Here is a 20,064-nt window from a genome sequence, read left to right as displayed (position 1 = left end):
CAGACTTAGTGTTTGTAAAGTCTTGACAAAGGACAGAGCAGCATTTAGATCAGTGAAAGACTGGGCCTAAAATACAAAGTGACTGATTTGGAAAGGTAAAATGAGATTCAGATACAATGGTAATATTTGATTTTTTAAGCTTGGCGGTAGTTACCTAAGCTTTTATTATTATTCATACATTTTGTGTATCTTAAATATTGCATTACGAATTACAAAAAAAGTTCAGGTTAAATGGAGGAGAGTGTTTTTGAGCTAGGCTAGCAGCTTCTCCATTCTGTCTCTACCACTTACTGGTCATGTGAACTCAACAGGCTGCTTTACCTTTATCTGTGAAATGAGATTACTAGCAATTACATGACAAGGCTCTTTAGCAGTAACGATACTGCATATAAGTCACCTATCAGAATACCTGGTCTACTTATAAAGGATACTTAATAAATAACAATTTTTTACATTAAAATGTAATAATATAGATGCTATGGAAAAACTTATGAAAGTGACACATCAAGTAGATATTTGGGAAGCACTGATTTGGAGTACTAAAGGATATTGTATATATTCCAAATATATTAATTGTTGTAGAAATATGAATACTTGCCCAAAGAGAGGGTATTTAATGTTGATAACCAGAGTTCATGCCTGGGGACCATTAAAACAATTAGTTACCAATTGACATAACATTGCTAGGCTCATAATAAGCATTTGGTTTTCTAATATGCAAACATAAACATATAAACACACATTTATAGCACATGAGGTCTTCCTCAAGGGCAACTTATTTGATCTTTTTTTTTTTTTGACATGTTGTAATTACTACAAAGACCAGTTATACTAATGATGTTCAATGCCGTATTAGCTATCCAATGGCAAAATGATTAGCTTAAGAAGACTTCAATATGTTACAAAAATAATCTAATTTAGTCTAAGAAAGAAAATAAAGCTACAGGAAATTAGATTTCTACAAATAATGAGATGTTGCACAATGTGCTTTTAAAACGCCATAAACAATATGTCGTTATTTTCTCTAAGGTAACAGTCTCTAAGATCTAATTGTGCAGGGTCATATCTACAAATATAACCCCATCTTGATATTATTGGTTTGTATTAAATTTTGAAAACTTTATTATAACTGACCATTGTCATTGTCTATTATACAGTAAAATTCACCTTACATGTCACTGAACTTCCCAGAATTTGATTAAACATATGTTAGTAAATCTATAATAAACTCACAGAGTATAAAGGTAAAAACAAAGCATTCTGCAGCTGTCTCAAACTGTACCAGTAATGCTTACTTCAAACTGCAGCCTTAAATGGTTTGGAAGGAAGAACCTAACCAGGAAAAGTTACCTGTCCCAAAAGTTATGTATTTGGCTATTATCAAGACTTTTGGGTTACATGTATTCATAGCTCAAGCAGTATTTTGATTATGGTATGAATATAACAATGCCACTATGAATATAACAATGCCCATTTATATATATGGCACAGTGATTGATTCAGTCATATGATATGTTAGTAAGTATAATACAGTAATTTATTAATATATTTGCCATATATCTAGAGTCTTTTTAAAGGGTACATGTCACATTCTTTCTGTCCAGCTTTCATCTATTTACAGGAAAGAGTAGTGGGAATGTCTCATCAACCTTGAACTATCAAAATGTTATGAAACGAAACACTAGAAAAAAAACTAAAATAGATTTTTTCTCATATATTTAGTATTTTTCACTGTGTTCAGATTCATCTTTCCTTGTCATCTAATTTCCAAAATATTTTCTTCTCTTTTTTAGTATTTTCGTAGATCTCAATAAACTTTGTTTTTCCATAGTACAACAGACAGGCAGGCAAAACTAAGTGTGGATAGCTAAAATAAAAGAAATAAAATAATAATAATAATCCCTGTTGTTCACTCTTGATTACATCTGATGTTAGTAGGCATAATAATTAGTGAGCATATAAAATAAAAGTTTCATTGATTTTAGCTATTAAAATAGCAAGCAATTTTGTAGTTAAGTACTTTTCATATGCTATCACAAAAATCCAAGGATTACTTTTGAATTTTATCCTGTCTTCCCTTACTGAATTGAAGAAATATTGTGAAATAGGGGGCATTTGAAATTATTTTCTATAACACTTTTCAAACATAACTGTAATATCAAGATTGATATTCCAGAAGATATTAACTTCTATATTTGCTATCACAACTTAAAATATCAAATAATTTAACCTACATTGTTTTAAAATCCTCAAATAAATAGAATAATATTCCTTTCAGTATATGCTTACTGATTATTATGCCTACTGAGATAAAATGCCAAATTTTACTAAATGTATAGTTGTGGACCCTGCAAAGCCCCAAGGCCAAGGGGAACTTCTGGGCGGTCGACATAAGCCTGATCCCAGCAGAGTGGCTATGGCGGCAGAACACAGCCCTGTGTAGGTGCTGGCAGAAATGGGGTGCACGCGGAGCCTTCACCAAGGACCTGGGGCCCTACTTGCTGCAAGGTGCGCCCAGTCCCCTGTTGCCACCCAGTGAAGGCTTCAGCATCAAGTCCCTTCTAGGGGACTCTGGGGAGGAGGCACCCTGGTCGGGTCTAGTGCCACAGAGCAGCCCAGCTCCTTCAGGCACGGGGAGCAGTGGGGAGGAGGTGGTGTCCACCCCACCCCTGCCCTCTTCTGAGAGGCCTCTGTGGCCCCTCTGCCCCCTTCCCAGCCCCATAAGAATGGAGGGGGAGGCTTCCCAGCAGGGAGCCATGGGGCCCTCAACCTTCTCCACAGAGCCTATGGCCTGGTCTCTCCACTTACTGCAGGACACCTCAGTTCCTGGGTGGCTGTCCATTGGAGGACACAGGGCCTCCCTCTAGGGGCAGCTGCTCACCTCCTACTTGCCTATCTACACTCCCAATGTGGTAATGCCCTTGGCACCATCACCCACCTACTGCCCCCAGTGTCCAGTATCAACTGGCCCCGCCTACTGGGGGGTGGCCTCTGAAACCTGAGGACCCCCAGGACTGCTCTGGGATCTAGATGTCCTCTTCCAGGAGGTGCCACCCAACAAAAGCATCTATGACATTTGGGTCAGTCACCTTTGGGACCTGGTGGCTCCTGCCCCAGGCTGGTTGCTCTCCTGGTGCAGCCCATGAGGCTCCTAAGGCAGGGGCTCCTCCTCTCTCCATCTCCCACCCCAGCTTGTTGATAGGGAGCCAAGGCCAGGAGGGTGTCTGTGACCACAGCAGACTCAAACCACCAGGCAGCAGTCTTGCTGAGCGTCCACAGTATTTACTGGACTACCCCACGCATGGTTGTGGCCCAGCTGGGCATGACCCTGATCCTGGTCAGTCACGCCTCTGTTTCCCCTATACCAGAGGCAAGGCTGGAGGAGCAGGGCTGAGTCTGGAATACCCCTTTCATGTCTCCTCTTCTCAGTCCACCACCCATCCATCACCAGGTGTCATCTCCCCTCCCGTGCTCCAGGCTGGGGGAGGGAGAGCCTAATGGTAGATCCAGCCTGAAGTCCTGCCCTCTGTCATCTGTCTGGGAAGGAGGTAGCACCTTTTTTGGGAAAAAGGTTAGGGAGTAGACTGGACCCTACATGGTCTTGGTGGGGGGAAGATAACAGGAATTGACAATGTTTTTTTTTGTTTGTTTGTCTTTTAAAAAGATAATAAAGTCCTTCTACATGATAGGAACTAAAAACTTTGCTGCTTATTATTACAACTTACATGTAAATATATTCTATCATAATTCATTAGCTTTGTTCATCTTTTAACCATGAACCTGAGTAAACAGAACTATAAAAATTATGCAACTGTTAGTTGCTAAAAAATAAATAAGAAACAGTAATATATTAAGAAAAATTATTCCTCATAGTGTTACCTATAAGGGCAGGGAACATTTACATCAGAAGAGCCTGCAAGGCTTGTTCACAGGATTTTGATGCTTTTATGCTGATGTCATTTTATTCTTTGTCATTCCAAACTATCCTCTCTCAGGTTTTTACCACGGGATTGACGACGGAAGCAAAATAACTCCGTGTGTGTGTGTGTGTGTGTACTGCTGCATGTGTGCCTATGAGAATATGTAGACAGAAGAAAGCATATGAAGGGATAGTCTACGAATGTCAGAAGACGTGTCACATATTATTTTTTCTCTCTATTCTTCCTAATTATTCTAAGATCAAATATGTACCGCATATGACAAATCACTGACATACAGTATGAGATTACTAGAAAAGTAGCTCTTCATGTTAGCTTAAGGTTAAATTTGTTTAACTATTAGCTGTAGTGCTTAAATTTACATAATCCACTTACATAAAATAAACTCTCAGTTTACATGGGTTTTAAACTACAAAGAAGGGAAAGGAAGCTGAAAACAAAAGAGTCCTTAGAGAAAACAGATTTACCACTAAGAAGTTTCTTTGTATTCTTTTCAGGTCCACCCCTCTTCCCACCATCTCCACTAAATATGAAAATTCATATGAAGCAATGAAGGAAAAAAATCCTCTATCCTTTGCTTCTTGTCATGATATAGTTACAGTCCATGCTGATTTGCTGAGTTGCCGTGTTCCCCACAAAGTAACACCGGTTCCAATACACTACTAACATGTAGATTCCCCCATTTTTCTTGTATAAAATCAGTCTCTTGACATTGTTTCCCTATTCTTTCTAAAAGAAATCACATAGCCAAATTTTATAGGAAGATAAATTTCTGAAGAATTCTACTTCTGAAATTTTAGGAGAGTGAAAATGAACTCACAAGTTATTCTATGCAATTGCTTAGTAATACAAATTCTATTCACTAGTAATACTTTAAAGCATAGGGCTCAAGGTGCTTGGCTCTACAGTGAATATAAACAAAAATTACTTAAAAAGGTAAAAAATTACTTTTTTTAAAGGTAAAAAAAAAGTCCTTGGTTAGGTCCTATTTATTACATTCTTTAGTAATTCAATAGTTTTTAAAACATTCTATCTTATTAAGAATTTAATAAAAAGGAATCTACAAGAATACTTCTTACCCCTTGATCTTAAACAGCTTAATATGGCTACGTTCTTGAGCTCTTATAATTCTTCCTTAAACTTTAAAGAACTGTACATTCTTTCAGAATCAAATGCTGAGAACACCAAAAGTAAAGATAAAACATTTTCTACTAATATCTTTATCAGTTGAAATTGCTCATGTTAGATTATCAGAGTATGAAATTGTTAAATAACAGCAGGATGATTACTTTTAATTTGCTTCAACAAACAAGAGAGAATCTTCAAAATACAATTCATTATACATCACCAAAATGTGCACTAACATCAGAGTTTCAGAGTACTGGAAGTGTTTGTTCCTATTTTTAACAATTATATTTATTGGACCTCTCATCAACCCCACAATTCCTTCAATTGTAATACATATTTAGGTTACACAACTATAACTATATGAAACTTTGACTTCTGAAAACTAGTAAAGAACTAATATGAAATATGCTTTGTCCATAATCAATCTGCTTTAGTTTAGATAGTACTTGGATGTCTGGGGTCTTTTCCCTTTCGGCAGGGTATTTGTCTTTGAAGAACACAAAAGCACTACTGGTGACTTAAACAAAATTGATGCAAATACCTTACAATTCATGTAACATAACTAGGGATGTATATTTTGTTACCACATCCACTACAACCCCACATACACCCATATACACACACACACCCATGTTGATTTATTTGTATAGCTGTTATACTATAATGACATTGTTGAGTAATTGAAACAAAGACTGTCCTGCAAAGCCTGAAATATTTACTATCTGTCCCTTTACAGAATACACTTTCTGATGTTGGACTAAAGGAAGATAATTTAATCATATTAGAGGAAACTACTACAAATGTGACTCAGGGTGATCTCTAAAATTACGACTAGGGTTATAAGCTGTATCTGATAGTAGTCGATACTAAACATTCTGTTGGCAATACTACATAGTAGTCGATCAATACTTAACCCACTGTGACCTAAACTGTATTATAGAAAAAATATTCAGGAAGCTAGTTGTATTTTTATACCACAGATAAAGATCCAGCTTATATAAACAGTATTGCCAACTCACCTGATTCTACCCCTGGGGCGCTCAGATTGCTCTGACATAAAGCTTGTGCTGCTGAGGCGTGAGGCACTGCTGGTTCGGGAAATGGCGGAAACATCACTGACATCACTATCTGATGATTTGGCAGAGACGTTATCACAGCTTCTGTACTGATCTTTATGTATGTTATACTAAAGATTAAAAACAAGAAAGTGTGAGCTCCATCATTAGACCATGGAAAAGACATAGATGGTGAGATGAATGACTACTTAGCCCACACCAAATAAAGGTGTGCCTTCATAAAAGTAGGTGTAGAATCTAAAATAATCCAAATGCTAATATATGATTTCCAACATAAAAACATTATCCTTTGAGTGGTAAGAGATGGCTTAGGAAGACTGAAATATAAATTAAACACAATCATTAAATGCTTGATTAGAAAATTCATTAAATTATTTGTATATACTTAGAACCTCAAAAGTGTATATTCATTGTTTTCTAGTACATGTGCTTCTCTTTTTTGTTTTCATTTTCATTCTTGTCCATTTTATTCACCTTCTACTCTAGTCAAAGCACAGGCTGAGCATTCCTAATCAAAAAATTCAAAATCTGAAGTGCTCCAAAATCTTTTTGAGCACCGACATGATGTGCAAAAGAAATGTTCACTGGAACATTTTGGCTTTTCAGATTAGGATGCTCAACTGGAAAATATACAATGTATATGGTAAAAATATACCAAAATATGAAAACAAAATCCAAAATATCAAACACCTCTGGTCCCATGCATTTTGAGTAAGGGATACTTGACCTGTATAGACTGGTTCCATCTGTATATACTTTTTGATACTTTCTGAAACTAGTCAATTTAGTTAAATACTTGGTAAGACATTATAGTGTTTAACATTTCTTAAAAATATATAACTTTTCAAAAACAAGGGCTGATACAAACTGAGTAAAGAGGTAGTGACTGGTTTTTACCTTTCTACTACGGCTTCATTAGATGGTTTCAGATTTAACCTAACTTAGTATCAAAATTAGAATACTGGATCCCTATTAAATTTCATTGTACGTTATATCTTATATTCAAAGATGTCTTTAAATTTGTCTCTGATATTCATTGCCTAAAATTTTAGGAATCAAGTAAAAGATTAAAATACGTAAAGCTGTCAAAGCAGTTAATCTACTCTTATTTCTACTTCACTGTCTTATTGTGATGAATCACACAGTGAATAGCTTATGTATTACATATTATTTTTATACATGTTATAATTGTAATAAATAGGTAACACAACTATAAATAACTGAAAGATACCTAAAATGTAAGTAGTTCTCTTAGATACTGGAAGGTAAGATACTATAACTTCTTCTGTAAAACAAAATAACATATGGGTGTTTGTTTCTTCGCAAGCAATTAATTTTAGATTTATAAGAAATAAAGTATGAAAATATCAAATGTCTATTAAATCTGTAGAAAAAGTCATCTATCCTTTGTGATGTTCCATGTCAGAGGAATTTTAATGAATTTGAACTATCTTGCCAAAACATAGTAAATTAACTGATGCTACAACGTGGATCTATATGTACTAAAAAGAAGATTAGACAATAACACTTAAAAAATTATCCTAGAGAAAGGTCTCATGTTTATTCAATAATTTCTTATATGAGAGTAGTTTAGGATTGAAACATTTAAATGTGAGTTTTGTTTTTGTTTTTGGAGACACATTCTCCATCTGTTGCCCAGGGTGGAGTGCAGTGACGTGATCTTGGCTCACTCCAACCTCTGCCTCCTAGATTCAAGCAATTCTCCTGACTCAGCCTCCCAAGTAGTTGGGACTACAGGCACAGGCTGCCACGCCTGGCTAGTTTTTTGTATTTTAGTAGAGATAGGGTTTTACCGTGTTACCCAGGCTGATCTTAAACTCCTGAGCTCAGGCAATCCACCCGCCTTGGCCTCCCTAAATGTGAGTTTCATTTCTTTGCCTCTCATGTGTATGTGTTGGTAAAAGAATTTCATATCAGACATGAAAATAATTCCCAATATATAGGATATATATACAATTATTTTTCCCAAGGATTTTTCGTAACTGTGTGATTTATCTCTCAAGGTCATATGCCAAATTAGAATTTAAAGGAAATTCATATATGTTATTGTATCTAAACTGAGCTATATTTATATGATTTCATGTTTGATCTAAAATTAATGTGATTTAAGATAATGTACTGAAAGCAATGTGACAATATGGTTTACCAGCAAATTCAGTTACATTTAATAACATGATTCTGACTGACACAATTCATTTTAATCAGATCTGTTTTCAATTTACAGGTGTATGTGCTAAAAACTCAATTATGTTTACAGAGTAAAATCTGAATTTAACACTGTTGCTGCATTACAAACACAACTTCTATATTGTTGGTTTTCTGAAACGCTGTGCTAAAAGAGAGATGCTATGTAATTATAGTTTCCAAATGTATTGGAATGATACCTTGCCCATGACAGAATATAAAGTATTCTCTGTTCTGGGTGTCAGTATTGTGCTGACACCCAGAGCAAATGCTCCCCTTATTTGATATTTGACAATATTAAGCAGTGTACACTAAAGCATATAGGTATGTGAATGTATATGAAAATATTTTTCCAACTAAAGTATTTTTAGTTGGAAATAAGCCAAAAGAGGGCTTTACTTAAGCCACCTTTTCTTCAGCCTTTTTGTATACAGACCTTGGTTATTCCAGAAAGTGGACAAAAAGGGATTTCAAAAATTATGCCATAATAAATTGTTCTACATTGAGATAAAGAACAATCTATCATTCTGATATGATATCACAGTTTTAATCACATTATTTGAAGAAAGTGAAGTACTTTTATATTCACTTTTAACTATTTAATATGTTAACATTTTAATCACTTTGAATTTCATCAGGCATGATCTGTTAAATTTCAAATGTAATGCTTTAATATTTTAATGCAAATACATAAAATATATTTTGAAGAACATAATTCCTCAGGAGGAATTTATACCGATCATACAGAGGGAAAATAACTCATTGATGTCAGAGAAATAATAAAATACTGCTATTCTTAGAAGTAAGTAGTAATAAACACTCTTCAGCTACCTACAAAACCCATCACATCACTCTTGCTTGCTGTTCCTGGGTTACAGAAACATAAACATTCTTTAAATTGTGAATGCCTAAATGTGAATTCACCTCTTATTATGAATTTCACTTCATCATTAAGGCATGTAACTCTGTATAACACCAATACAAGAAATAGAATGGTGACACATTTCAAGGATACCTAAGCAGCATTGTGGTGCTTTTTCAAAAGCAAAGTTAGTGCTAATTCCTTACTCAGGATGGATGTTAGGGTCATTTAATCTTCTAAAAGAGGTACTAGGTTTCAAGAAGCATCTCAGGAATTACAGCTGTCTGACAATGTTTTGCCCTGAAAAAAGTCCAGCTCTACTAGTGGTTGATTAAAAGTATTTTGAGAATAGTTAACTAACTTCTGCTTGGCATAAATTTCAATTAAGGCTTGTAGCTTCATCCAAAATGTCAAATGGATTAAGATACTAAAAAAGAGTCAGTAAAAGAATAAAGTTCAAAATTTAATCAATATAAAATTTGTGCCAATACTGGCTCTTAATTATAGCCATAAAAATAGATCTTTGTAAAATAGTTATAAAATATTTGATGTAAAATAATAAAAATGAAAAAGATAATTTCTCAAGTATATGCAAAAGGTTTGAATTAACAAAAATGGCTACTGAAAACAAAAAATTCTATTGTGTTAGTATATAATATAAATATTAGAGATGTGGAGAGTATTTTATCTTCTACTTGACATATAAGAAAAGGCTAATCATTTATTTTATCTTATATAATTTCCTATCCTATATTCTTACAAGTTTTTAAAGCTACCATATCTTTGATCTCATATTTAGCTATTATAATTTTATTTAACATAGTAGTATCTATTCAGTAAGAGTCATAGTACTATATCTGAAAGTAACAGGTTTTAAAATATTCAAATACAATAAGAGAGGGGAAAGGAAAAAGGGTGCCTGTGCAAAGGAGGGAGGAAAGACAGAATATGCTAATTTAATTTTTATGTAAATTGAAAGCCACATGAGAACCTAGAGTAATGTGTTCATTTCAATGATATAAGTAGAACAAAGTCATTCCCTAAGTCCCAAATCCATTGTTCCAGGCCTCTTCACTATACGGAGAGGCTCTACTAATTTTAATACAAATTTTAATAAATTACCTCTTTGCTTCTGAGCCCCAGTTTTCATAAATTTGGTAAATAAGTGAGCTGGAGTAGATTTTGAGGTATTTTCAAGTTTTTAATGTTATGAGTCAGAGAATTTGGAGTCTGCCAAACGAGATACACCTACCTACCTTTGGTTTACTATGACTATTAGTGGGGGTTTAGACTTCTGAGTACTTCATTTTGTTGATTTTTTGGATCGACTAATTAATGATTAGAGTCCCAGCTCAGGATGATCCAGAAAGGCTTTCAGTATCTTACCCTGATTCTTTACTTGCCTCTTTTCTTGTTTCCTATACTGGCTCTACCTCTCCTTGCTGTTCTATTTGACCTAATCTTTTGAAATAAAGCTAAGAAACTGATAAAAACTGTCAGCTTAAAAGGAGCATTTCCAGTTTAAAGAAACTTTCAAATAACTGCATCCAACTGTAGAGGGAAAACAAAACCCCAAATTACCCTGCCTTCTAATTCTCACTGCATTTGTAGTAAGAAAACAAAAACAATGATGATATCTATGAAGACAGATAAATAGGCTGATTAGGTGATAATACCATAAATAACAAGTTGCAGAGAAGATAAATCTGTACAGAGCTGAAATAGCCAATACTATGGGACATCAAGTCACTTTGCTTGCTATTTTTTTGGTAAGACTCTTAGGGAGTTGGGCATCACCAATCACAGTGACCCTCCGCACTGTATCATTTGGAAGCCCTTCTGCATCTAACCTAACACATAAAGTGACAGACTGTATCAAACACACATGCCTCTATGGCAGTCCTGGTGACAAATCGTATTTTGTAGCTACCTCTTTTCTTTTTTTTTTTTTTTTTAGTCACAGAATATCTGGAAAGATAATGAACCACTTCCACTGCTTAAAAATAAGTAGGTTTTTCTAGGTCCATATTTCAAGCTAATAATATTAATTTAGTGTAGTTTTATTTACTTTTGATTTCTAATAGCTTATTACTTCCAAAAGAGTTTGGTGATATTAAATTACAACAAAGGTCGACCTATAATGGCTGCTGCTACTTTTGTAGTATTCTATAAAGAAAAAAGGCTTTTAAATAAGCCAGATAATATATTTGAAATTACTTTATAAAGAACAAAAATCTATGCTATTTTATTTAAAATTATCAGATATTAGCAGTTTATAAACTCCTTAGTGTTTCCTTAGAAAATATTATTGAAATAAAAATTAAATGCTTATTGGCACTTAAAACTGTGTAAATTTCAGTTTCTAGAAGTTTGAAATCAGTTACTTTTCTTACTAAAGGTAGAGCAATAAGAAATCTCATATTACATAATTTTTATCATTCACAAATATCAATAGTCATATATCAATCCAAAGTTGTATTTAAGACTATAAATATATACCTTAATATCTTAAATGCAATATTTAAATGATGTTCAAGCAACAAAATGGCTTCATATATCTTGCTTATTTATGTCAATTTGACTAATGCTAATCAATCATCAAGTGATTTTAATATCAAATATTTATATATTTTTAGAAAAAAATCAAATCTAAGTTAATATTTCAATGAAGTTATATCATATGAAAATATCAAGAGGAAAGAGGGTTTTTTTTCCGGCTTTGGTAGAAATTATGATGCCGGACTATCATTTAATGATACCTTTTCTTATTTTATTTTATTTTATTTTTTAGATGCAGTCTCGCTCTGTCACCCAGGCTGGTGTGCAGTGGTGTGATCTCAGCTCACTGCAACTTCCGCCTTCCAGGTTCAAGGGATTCTCCTGCCTCAGCCTCCCAAGTAGCTGTGATTACAGGCGCACACCACCACGCCTGGCTAATTTTTGTATTTTTCAGTAGAGACGGGGTTTAACCATGTTGGCCAGGCTGGTCTTGAACTTCTGACCTTAGGTGATGTGCCCACCTTGGCCTTCCAAAGTGCTGGGATTATAGGCGTGAGCTACCGTGCTCAGCCCAAATGATACCTTTTCTTATATAATTCGGTGCTTTCTAATCCTGCCTGGTACAGACACTACACATTTTTAAAAGGGAAACTATTTGTTGGATACTACTAATTTTACCTTGGAATATTGCTCGCGATCAAGTTCTTGACTAGAACCAGACCCTGTTGTCTGCTTAAATCGATGCACTTTCATTTTCATCTGTCTTGTTCGCTCCTCCACTACTAAGCTTGCTGCAAAAACACATAATGGAAGCCTATTAAAACACATGAAGAACCTTTCAGGAACTGAATGGTTTAAGATTTCAATGCCTTTGAAATGACTTCAATAAAATAAAATTTAGAAATAACACATGATTAATAAATTAAACAAAATGCAGAATACACAGTACTAGCAACTGTTAATCTAAAGATGAACATGATTCAAATTACACAGAACGGGGAATGTAAATGTTAGTAACAAAATACACTCTATTTCTTGATTTTATATGACATATTTTCAATTTCCTTCATAAATGATTATGAAACCAAATTTAATTGTAAAAATGTTTTCAATTTAAACAACTGTTTGTTGCATGTACATATATAGAGAAAACAAGTAATGCATACTTAAAACATCACACATATATGCACATGCTTACATGCATGCACACACCCACTTAACACCCTCGGCTAACAGCAGTCACCTAAAAATTGTTTTAATAAGTATCTACTTCACTGAGGCATTCTTATAAATCGTTAATTTCTGTCAGTGGCTTCTCATGACTTTGTCAGTCCTTAAAACGGATTTACTAAAAGATTAGCTCGCTATTTCTTACGGCTATATCTGGACCACACACATGAAATTTGTAAGTTTGATAATGAATACATGACTTTTAGCCCTTTAATTTATAATATGTAAAGAATGCTTTTAAGCTTTTATCAACCTCCTAAGTAGCAGAGGAGGGCAAGAATTGCAGCCTTTGATAAAGTATGAATTGTTCTAAGTTAGAATCTACCATCAGCAACATCACTTCAAAACCTTGCCTTTAAATTTTGCATTTTTACAAATGAAGGAGAAAGAAACAGCTAAGGTACAGTCATGTGTAGGGTAAACGATTCAAAAGCGTATACTTATGTTGTATGAGACCTGTGTTTACTTTATACAACATTTGCCAACTTCCCAGACAACTCAACTTCTGCAACAAGTGTTCAGATTTTTAAGTTGTAGGGCTGTGTGTGTGTGAGTGCACGCGCGTGTATGTGTATGGAAAATTGTTTATTGGTGACTGATGTACTGGAAGCTTTTGCCAAGAGACTAATGGTTTACAAGCTAATGGAAATGTTGACATGTCTGATTGACTTGGCTACTCATTTTATCTCTTTTTTTTTTTTTTTTTGAGACGGAGTCTTGCTCTGCCGCCCGGGCTGGAGTGCAGTGGCCGGATCTCAGCTCACTGCAAGCTCCGCCTCCCGGGTTCACGCCATTCTCCTGCCTCAGCCTCCGGAGTAGCTGGGACTACAGGCGCCCACCACCACGCCCGGCTAGTTTTTTGTATTTTTTTTAGTAGAGACGGGGTTTCACCGTGTTAGCCAGGATGGTCTCGATCTCCTGACCTCGTGATCCGCCCGTCTCGGCCTCCCAAAGTGCTGGGATTACAGGCTTGAGCCACCGCGCCCGGCCGATTTTATCTCTTACAAGGAGTTCATAAAGGCATTTGCTGACAATTTTTTTCATTGCAGTGACTAAATGTGGCCTACCATCCTTGATTATAAAACGCCAACACACACTTTAAAAAAAGAAATCAATCTGTAACTTTTATTGTGTTCAAGTGCAGACCAATAGCCCAAGAGAGAATAAAATTTGGAATTTGTGGCTAAGTGTTTTAATCATACTTTTAGCACTAAATTACAAAATGTTTCACTTTGTTTCAATTCAGTAGATAACCAATCTCAAATCCCTAACAACCCTTAGTTATGCAGACTAAGTAATGATACACCCCTGCTTTAATAATGTTGACTTCAGAGATAATAAATGGTGACTATTGTTACCATTACAGGATAGTTCATTGGAGAGCTTGAGAAATGTGATTCAGAAATTCATTACTTTGCTTTGAGTTTTGAGTAAGTCAAATGGACTGCAAATTTAGTTCTGCTCTATAATTAAAGCTTAAAGCAACTCAAAACAATCTCAATTTGCAATAAAAACAGACTTAAATGGTGTTAGCTTAACTATTCTCATAAAATGATATTAACTTCATTTAAAACTATGTTGACAATGATTAGCCCACGGCTTTGCAACCTTTTAGTGCCATGTAATTTTCAGGGTAGATGGTTACTTAGACACTGATAATTATATCCCAATAGCTACTGGCCAGGAGCAGTCTGACACAGATCTACGGACTGAATCTTGCTAGGACAAAACTTCATTTCTCTAAACATTAATAGGATTACTTAGCTTATACTATGGCTGCACTTAAATCTTTATTTGCAAAATGTAAAACTAAATCATAAAAAGACAGTGGTAACATAACTAAAATGAATCTAAAAATGGTTCTAAATTATTTCATTTACCTCCCTCAAATCATTACTATATATTTACTCCCAATGAAGTTAAAACTGACCTTATTTAATCTGTGAAAGTAAAAAAAAAATCTCCAAATTAACATTATTATTCAAAATAATGAGTAGACTCCCTTGACTCTCCATCGAAGATGTAGTTGCTATGCTATCCTCACCGCTTGCTCTCGGATTCCAGCAACAAAACCAAAATGCCAATAGCTTACAATTATTTACTCTTAGCAAAAAGCCAGATAATTACATAATATCACACACATTTTTGTAGTACTTTTCATTATTTCCCAGTGACATGTGCCTTAGTGCATATTCTGAAATAACTGTTTATACAAGTTATTGTGCTTTAGTAAAAGTTTTTTCATAATCACTGAAAAACCTTCAGTGTAAATGTGGAGATTCTTTAACTTTGCTAAAGATCTTACATGATTTCCATTTTTATTTTTCAACTATATATCTAGAATAAAATGACATTATTTCTGGATTACAGATGTGTTGAGCCAAATATTAAGATGCATTTATAAAATAAGATAATTACCACAAATTTGAACCAGAAGGCATGATTCCAATAAGTTATATGATTTATGTGGAGAATAGTGGTAATGATTAAAAGTTAATTGAGGCCGGGCGCGGTGGCTCAAGCCTGTAATCCCAGCACTTTGGGAGGCCGAGACGGGCGGATCGCGAGGTCAGGAGATCGAGACCTTCCTGGCTAACACGGTGAAACCCCGTCTCTACTAAAAATACAAAAACTAGCCGGGCGAGATGGCGGGCGCCTGTAGTCCCAGCTACTCGGGAGGCTGAGGCAGGAGAATGGCGTAAACCCGGGAGGCGGAGCTTGCAGTGAGCTGAGATTCGGCCACTGCACTCCAGTCCGGGCAAGAGAGCGAGACTCCGCCTCAAAAAAAAAAAAAAAAAAAAAAAAAAAAAAAAAAAAAAAAAGTTAATTGAAAGGTGATTGTCTTTCTAGTGTCTTAGTATAAGTAAAATTAACTAACTCAGTTAAAATATCTTCCTTTAAAAAAGACTACTATCATTAAAATTTTTATATTATTTTAACAATTTTAAACCCAAGAGCAAAACTAAAATAGTAAATAAAATATTTTCCAATTATCCCACAAATCCTAGCATTACATTCACATTTTAGGAACATTCTGAATGTTAACAGTATTGTAAACTAACTAAATAATTAAAATGCCAGTTGCTATTTCTTTATAGAACATTTAAAACTGGGAGGCTATGGGATTTTTATTTTTAAAAATTTAATAAATGCCACATAATCAAGAGCTAAATAATGCCTCTCATTTCTTACAAGAAATATAATTACCATGCAATTTCATTTAGTTTTGTAATGAAAATTTAGCTTATGTATAATAAAGTCAAAAGATAAGGATATTTACTATAGACTATATTTCAGCATTAATTATAGATTTTGTGATTATATATCAAAATGTATGTATCCTAGTTCCTCAGATGTAATATTGCAATTTTATAAAAATGGGTTTGAAGGGTTGAAATATTTCACTATAAGGTACAAACTGAATTGTGTCTTATGTTTTAAAAAATGGTACTTTCAAAAAGCACATATTAGTTTACAAAAATGTATATATTGAATAAGATCCATTTTATTTATTCCAACTTTATATACATTGTTCTTTCCAAACTGTGGCTTTTTAAAATAATTAATCTATGTATGTCACAAATCAATTCAATGTTAAAATTAAGAAAGTATAAAACTGAAACTTATTTTTAAGAGTTAAATGAAAACCATATTTGTGAAATAATTTCTTGCCTTCTAAAGCTCAATAAGAAAGAATCTGATTGGAGTATGCAAGATAAGAAAAGCAAATATAATTTACAAAGTACTGTAATTATCACAATTTTCAAATGGAAAGTATTAGTATTAAAAATAAAGATATTAAAATAACTACTTCTCTTTTCACATTCTTTGCTAAGGATTCCTAATTGAGTGTTATCAATGAATGATCTTTAACAAATCTATGAAGAAACTAAAATCATTCGATAATCTTGTTTGTCCTATATGCATTTTCCTAGATCTGTCCCTTTCGTATTATTAAAAGGCCTATTACTCTAAAAATACCCTCAAAGATCTTTAATAAATCTTCCCTAATCCATCATTTAAAATTTTCTATAATATAACATCCTTCAAAGAGATAATGTAATTTTCTAGGAAACCTCTTTGACTTATCACATATTTGTAATTTGCTTTAAAATACTGTAAATTTTATAGTTATATGTAATTTAGGACCATTATAATTTAAACTTGCATTAATATATTTAAAATATTATTTATAAATTTAATTTATATAAAAATAAATTTGGATCTCAAAATTCCTTAAATCTTTCACATTTCTCTCTATGCTCCTTGAAATTAAAATGAATTTGAAATTTCAAATGTTTGTGTTTATAGCCAAAAAATAATTTATATTAATACACTGGTAAACCTAATATTTTTAAGCATTAGATGAAATATGACTGTAAAAGGACAGAAATAAGTAGAACTTTTATAATATTAAAATATTAATGTAAAAATTATTTTTTAACAAGTTCAGCTCATATATGTATCAAAGTTGACACATTATAACATCTGGACAGGATATTTAAGCCTGTCTAGTTAACTAAGATGTGCTATCTGTGCTATCATATTTTATGAATGAAAAAATTAGCATCTCTGCTTATTCGCTGCATAGCAACACAATGAGAGTTCCATGATAGTGCAGTCCCATTCTTGTTCTAGTAATCTCTCAGGAAGAGCAGTGATAAATGATCGCTTATTTGGAAGTTGTCAGGTAGACTGAAGAATATAAATGACACACCTCCTATGTCTCAGTTATTGACTGCAGCGAAAATAAAAAAGCTGAGATTAACAAGAAAAGATGAAAAACGTTTAGCTAATTGAATCAGTATAGACTATACCAAGACTTAATAGGAAGATCAGATCTCAAATATTTAATGTATAAACTATGTCTTAAAATATATCAAGAAAGATGGTTTATTTGAAAATTCAAAAATACAATACTAGTCTCCGCTCACAGTATTTTTAGACTTCAGAGAAACAGGAATTGTTTGTGGACAAGCATTCTGCATATACCTGGAATAAATGTGGCAAAACAGTAAGAACCTAGGAATGGGAATTACTAGGCATAGATTACAGTCCTAGATCCATCACCATTCATCAGTTCCTCAATGTTCCTTTGATCAATTCCTGATATATCCCTCCATTACAGAGTTTTTATCTGTAAAAAGAAGAGACTGCTCAGAGAACCCTTCAACATTTGTAGTCTATGATTCTATAGTATTTCAATAGGGTATTGTTAAAATATTTATTTTTTCTTATTTGCAAAAATTAGGAATCTCAATGACTTTGTCTCTTGCTTTATTACCTAATTTCCAGCATTTTAAAATTTGCCAATTTACTATAGGTGTTATGAGAAAAAAAAAATCACCAGTTGTATTTTACACCACTATTTTCTATCATGTTCTTTTCCCAATTTAAAAAATATCTGTTCAGGATTGATTCCAGGAACCCCCCACCACATGTACCAAAATTCACGGATACTCAAGTTTCTTATATAAAATGGCATAGTATTTGTATATTACCTAAGCACCCCATCTCATATACTTTCATCTCTAGGTTACTTATAAGAGTTAATACAAGGAAAATGTCATGCAAATAGTGCCTATATGCATTTTTCTAAATCTATCCCTTTCATACTATTAAATGGCTTATGACTTAAAAACATCTCAAAAATCTGTTATACTGTATTGTTTATAGAATAATGACAAGAAAAAAATAGTCTGTACATATTCAGTACAGATGCAACCAATCATGTTTTCCCTGAAAGATTTTTGATTCATGGTTGGTTGAAGCCACCATTGTGGATCCACACCATGGATGCTGTGGGCCAACTGCAATGTTTTATTTTCATGTTGATCCTTATTTCTGGAGTCATGCAAACATAGTGAGAAACTTTGATGTAATGCATATCCAACTTCCACATTTTGACACATATACATATATATACTATAAATAAAGATTAAATGTTTAAAATATTTTGACTACATAGAAATGCCCTAGTTTGGGCACATTTTCTTGGAATAAAATGACTCCTTTCAACTTGTAAGTGTAAAAATGTTCCAAGTAGTCTCCCTTTTTGTCTTATATAATTCTCTTGGATGTTAAGGATTATGCTATAATAATGTAAACAATAAAAGAATATCTACCCAGCATCTACCAATAAACATCTACCCATCATCTACCAATAAAACATACATCTACCAGCATGAGAAACAGAAAATGCAATAAGTGAATAACACATAAGTGAAAATACCACATTGCCTTATGGACTTTTAAAGCAAAGTTCCTATGCTTAGATAAGTGAAATTGAACATTGGCATTGGCGAAAGAGGCAATTTGTATATATAATCACTCAAGTCTCACTGCAGCCAAAACTACAAGACCATCTCCTGTTTTAGCGTACTTATGCCCATTGAACTATCTAAAACGAAGCTCAGGATGTCCAACTCCAGACATAATTTCTCAATGTAAAAACTGCCAATTCCCAGAGTGTCACTGAAAATACTAGTCATTGACAAGTAAGAAAGTCAGGCTCTTATAAAAGAATTTGTTATATACCTTGTCCTTTAGGGTTACACAAAGTTAAACAGCTTTTAAAAGCATGTTTAGGTTTTGAGAGTGAACACTATCTCTCATAAGATGCACTTCAAATACAATTTTTACAAAAAGCAACCTGTGTAATTAAGCCTTCTTTGGGGATAACAAAACCAATCACAGAGGAAGTCATGTTGTTTATACCAAGTGATATCTGAAATATTTAGCCATAATTTCTCATTACTCCAATAATACTAATGGATACAGAATCTATCCTGAAAGACTTGATTGGCATAATTCTGCTAAATTCAAATTTGATTTTTGAAAGTCTTTTCTTGTGTTTTACAATATTTGGGGAACATACACAACTTCAGAGAAAATACATCAAAGAGCCCGTTCATGGTTAGACATCCGTTCTCCCTCAATTAGGTCTCTCTTCCAAGTTGCGTCTTGGTTAATATGTGTTAAAGCCTTTGAAGCTTTAAAAGCCTGTGATACTATAAATAAACACATCTGAATCACCAAATGGGAAAACAGGGTCAAAAGCATTACTTCTGAATTTTTCTAATCAATATGCTTAACCCTCTGGGTTCCTGAAGTTTAAAGAGAAGGC

General features: G+C 33.7%; 1 protein-coding gene and 1 pseudogene across 49 annotated transcripts in view; one reads left to right on the top strand and one right to left on the bottom strand.

The window, feature by feature from the left end:
* Window positions 1-20,064, bottom strand: part of RIMS1 (regulating synaptic membrane exocytosis 1) — a 519,140-nt gene that overhangs the window by 95,461 nt on the left and 403,615 nt on the right. For 35 of the 49 annotated variants that reach the window (XM_033217614.1, XM_033217607.1, XM_033217610.1 and 32 more), the window contains 2 exons: window positions 12,387-12,499; window positions 6,086-6,252 (listed from right to left, as the gene is read on the bottom strand). The exons of the other annotated variants lie outside the window; for them this stretch is intronic. In XM_033217614.1, coding sequence (XP_033073505.1) covers window positions 6,086-6,252; window positions 12,387-12,499 — 280 coding nt within the window. The remainder of the gene's footprint in view (window positions 1-6,085; window positions 6,253-12,386; window positions 12,500-20,064) is intronic. 49 annotated transcript variants of the gene reach the window in all.
* Window positions 973-3,146, top strand: LOC117088280 (annotated as a pseudogene).

The sequence above is a fragment of the Trachypithecus francoisi genome, unplaced genomic scaffold, assembly GCF_009764315.1.
Source record: "Trachypithecus francoisi isolate TF-2019V2 unplaced genomic scaffold, Tfra_2.0 Lachesis_group10, whole genome shotgun sequence".
Classification (NCBI taxonomy): Eukaryota; Metazoa; Chordata; class Mammalia; order Primates; family Cercopithecidae; genus Trachypithecus; species Trachypithecus francoisi.
The sequence above is the reverse complement of the archived record's forward strand: the minus strand, read 5'-3'. Positions and strand labels throughout refer to the sequence as shown.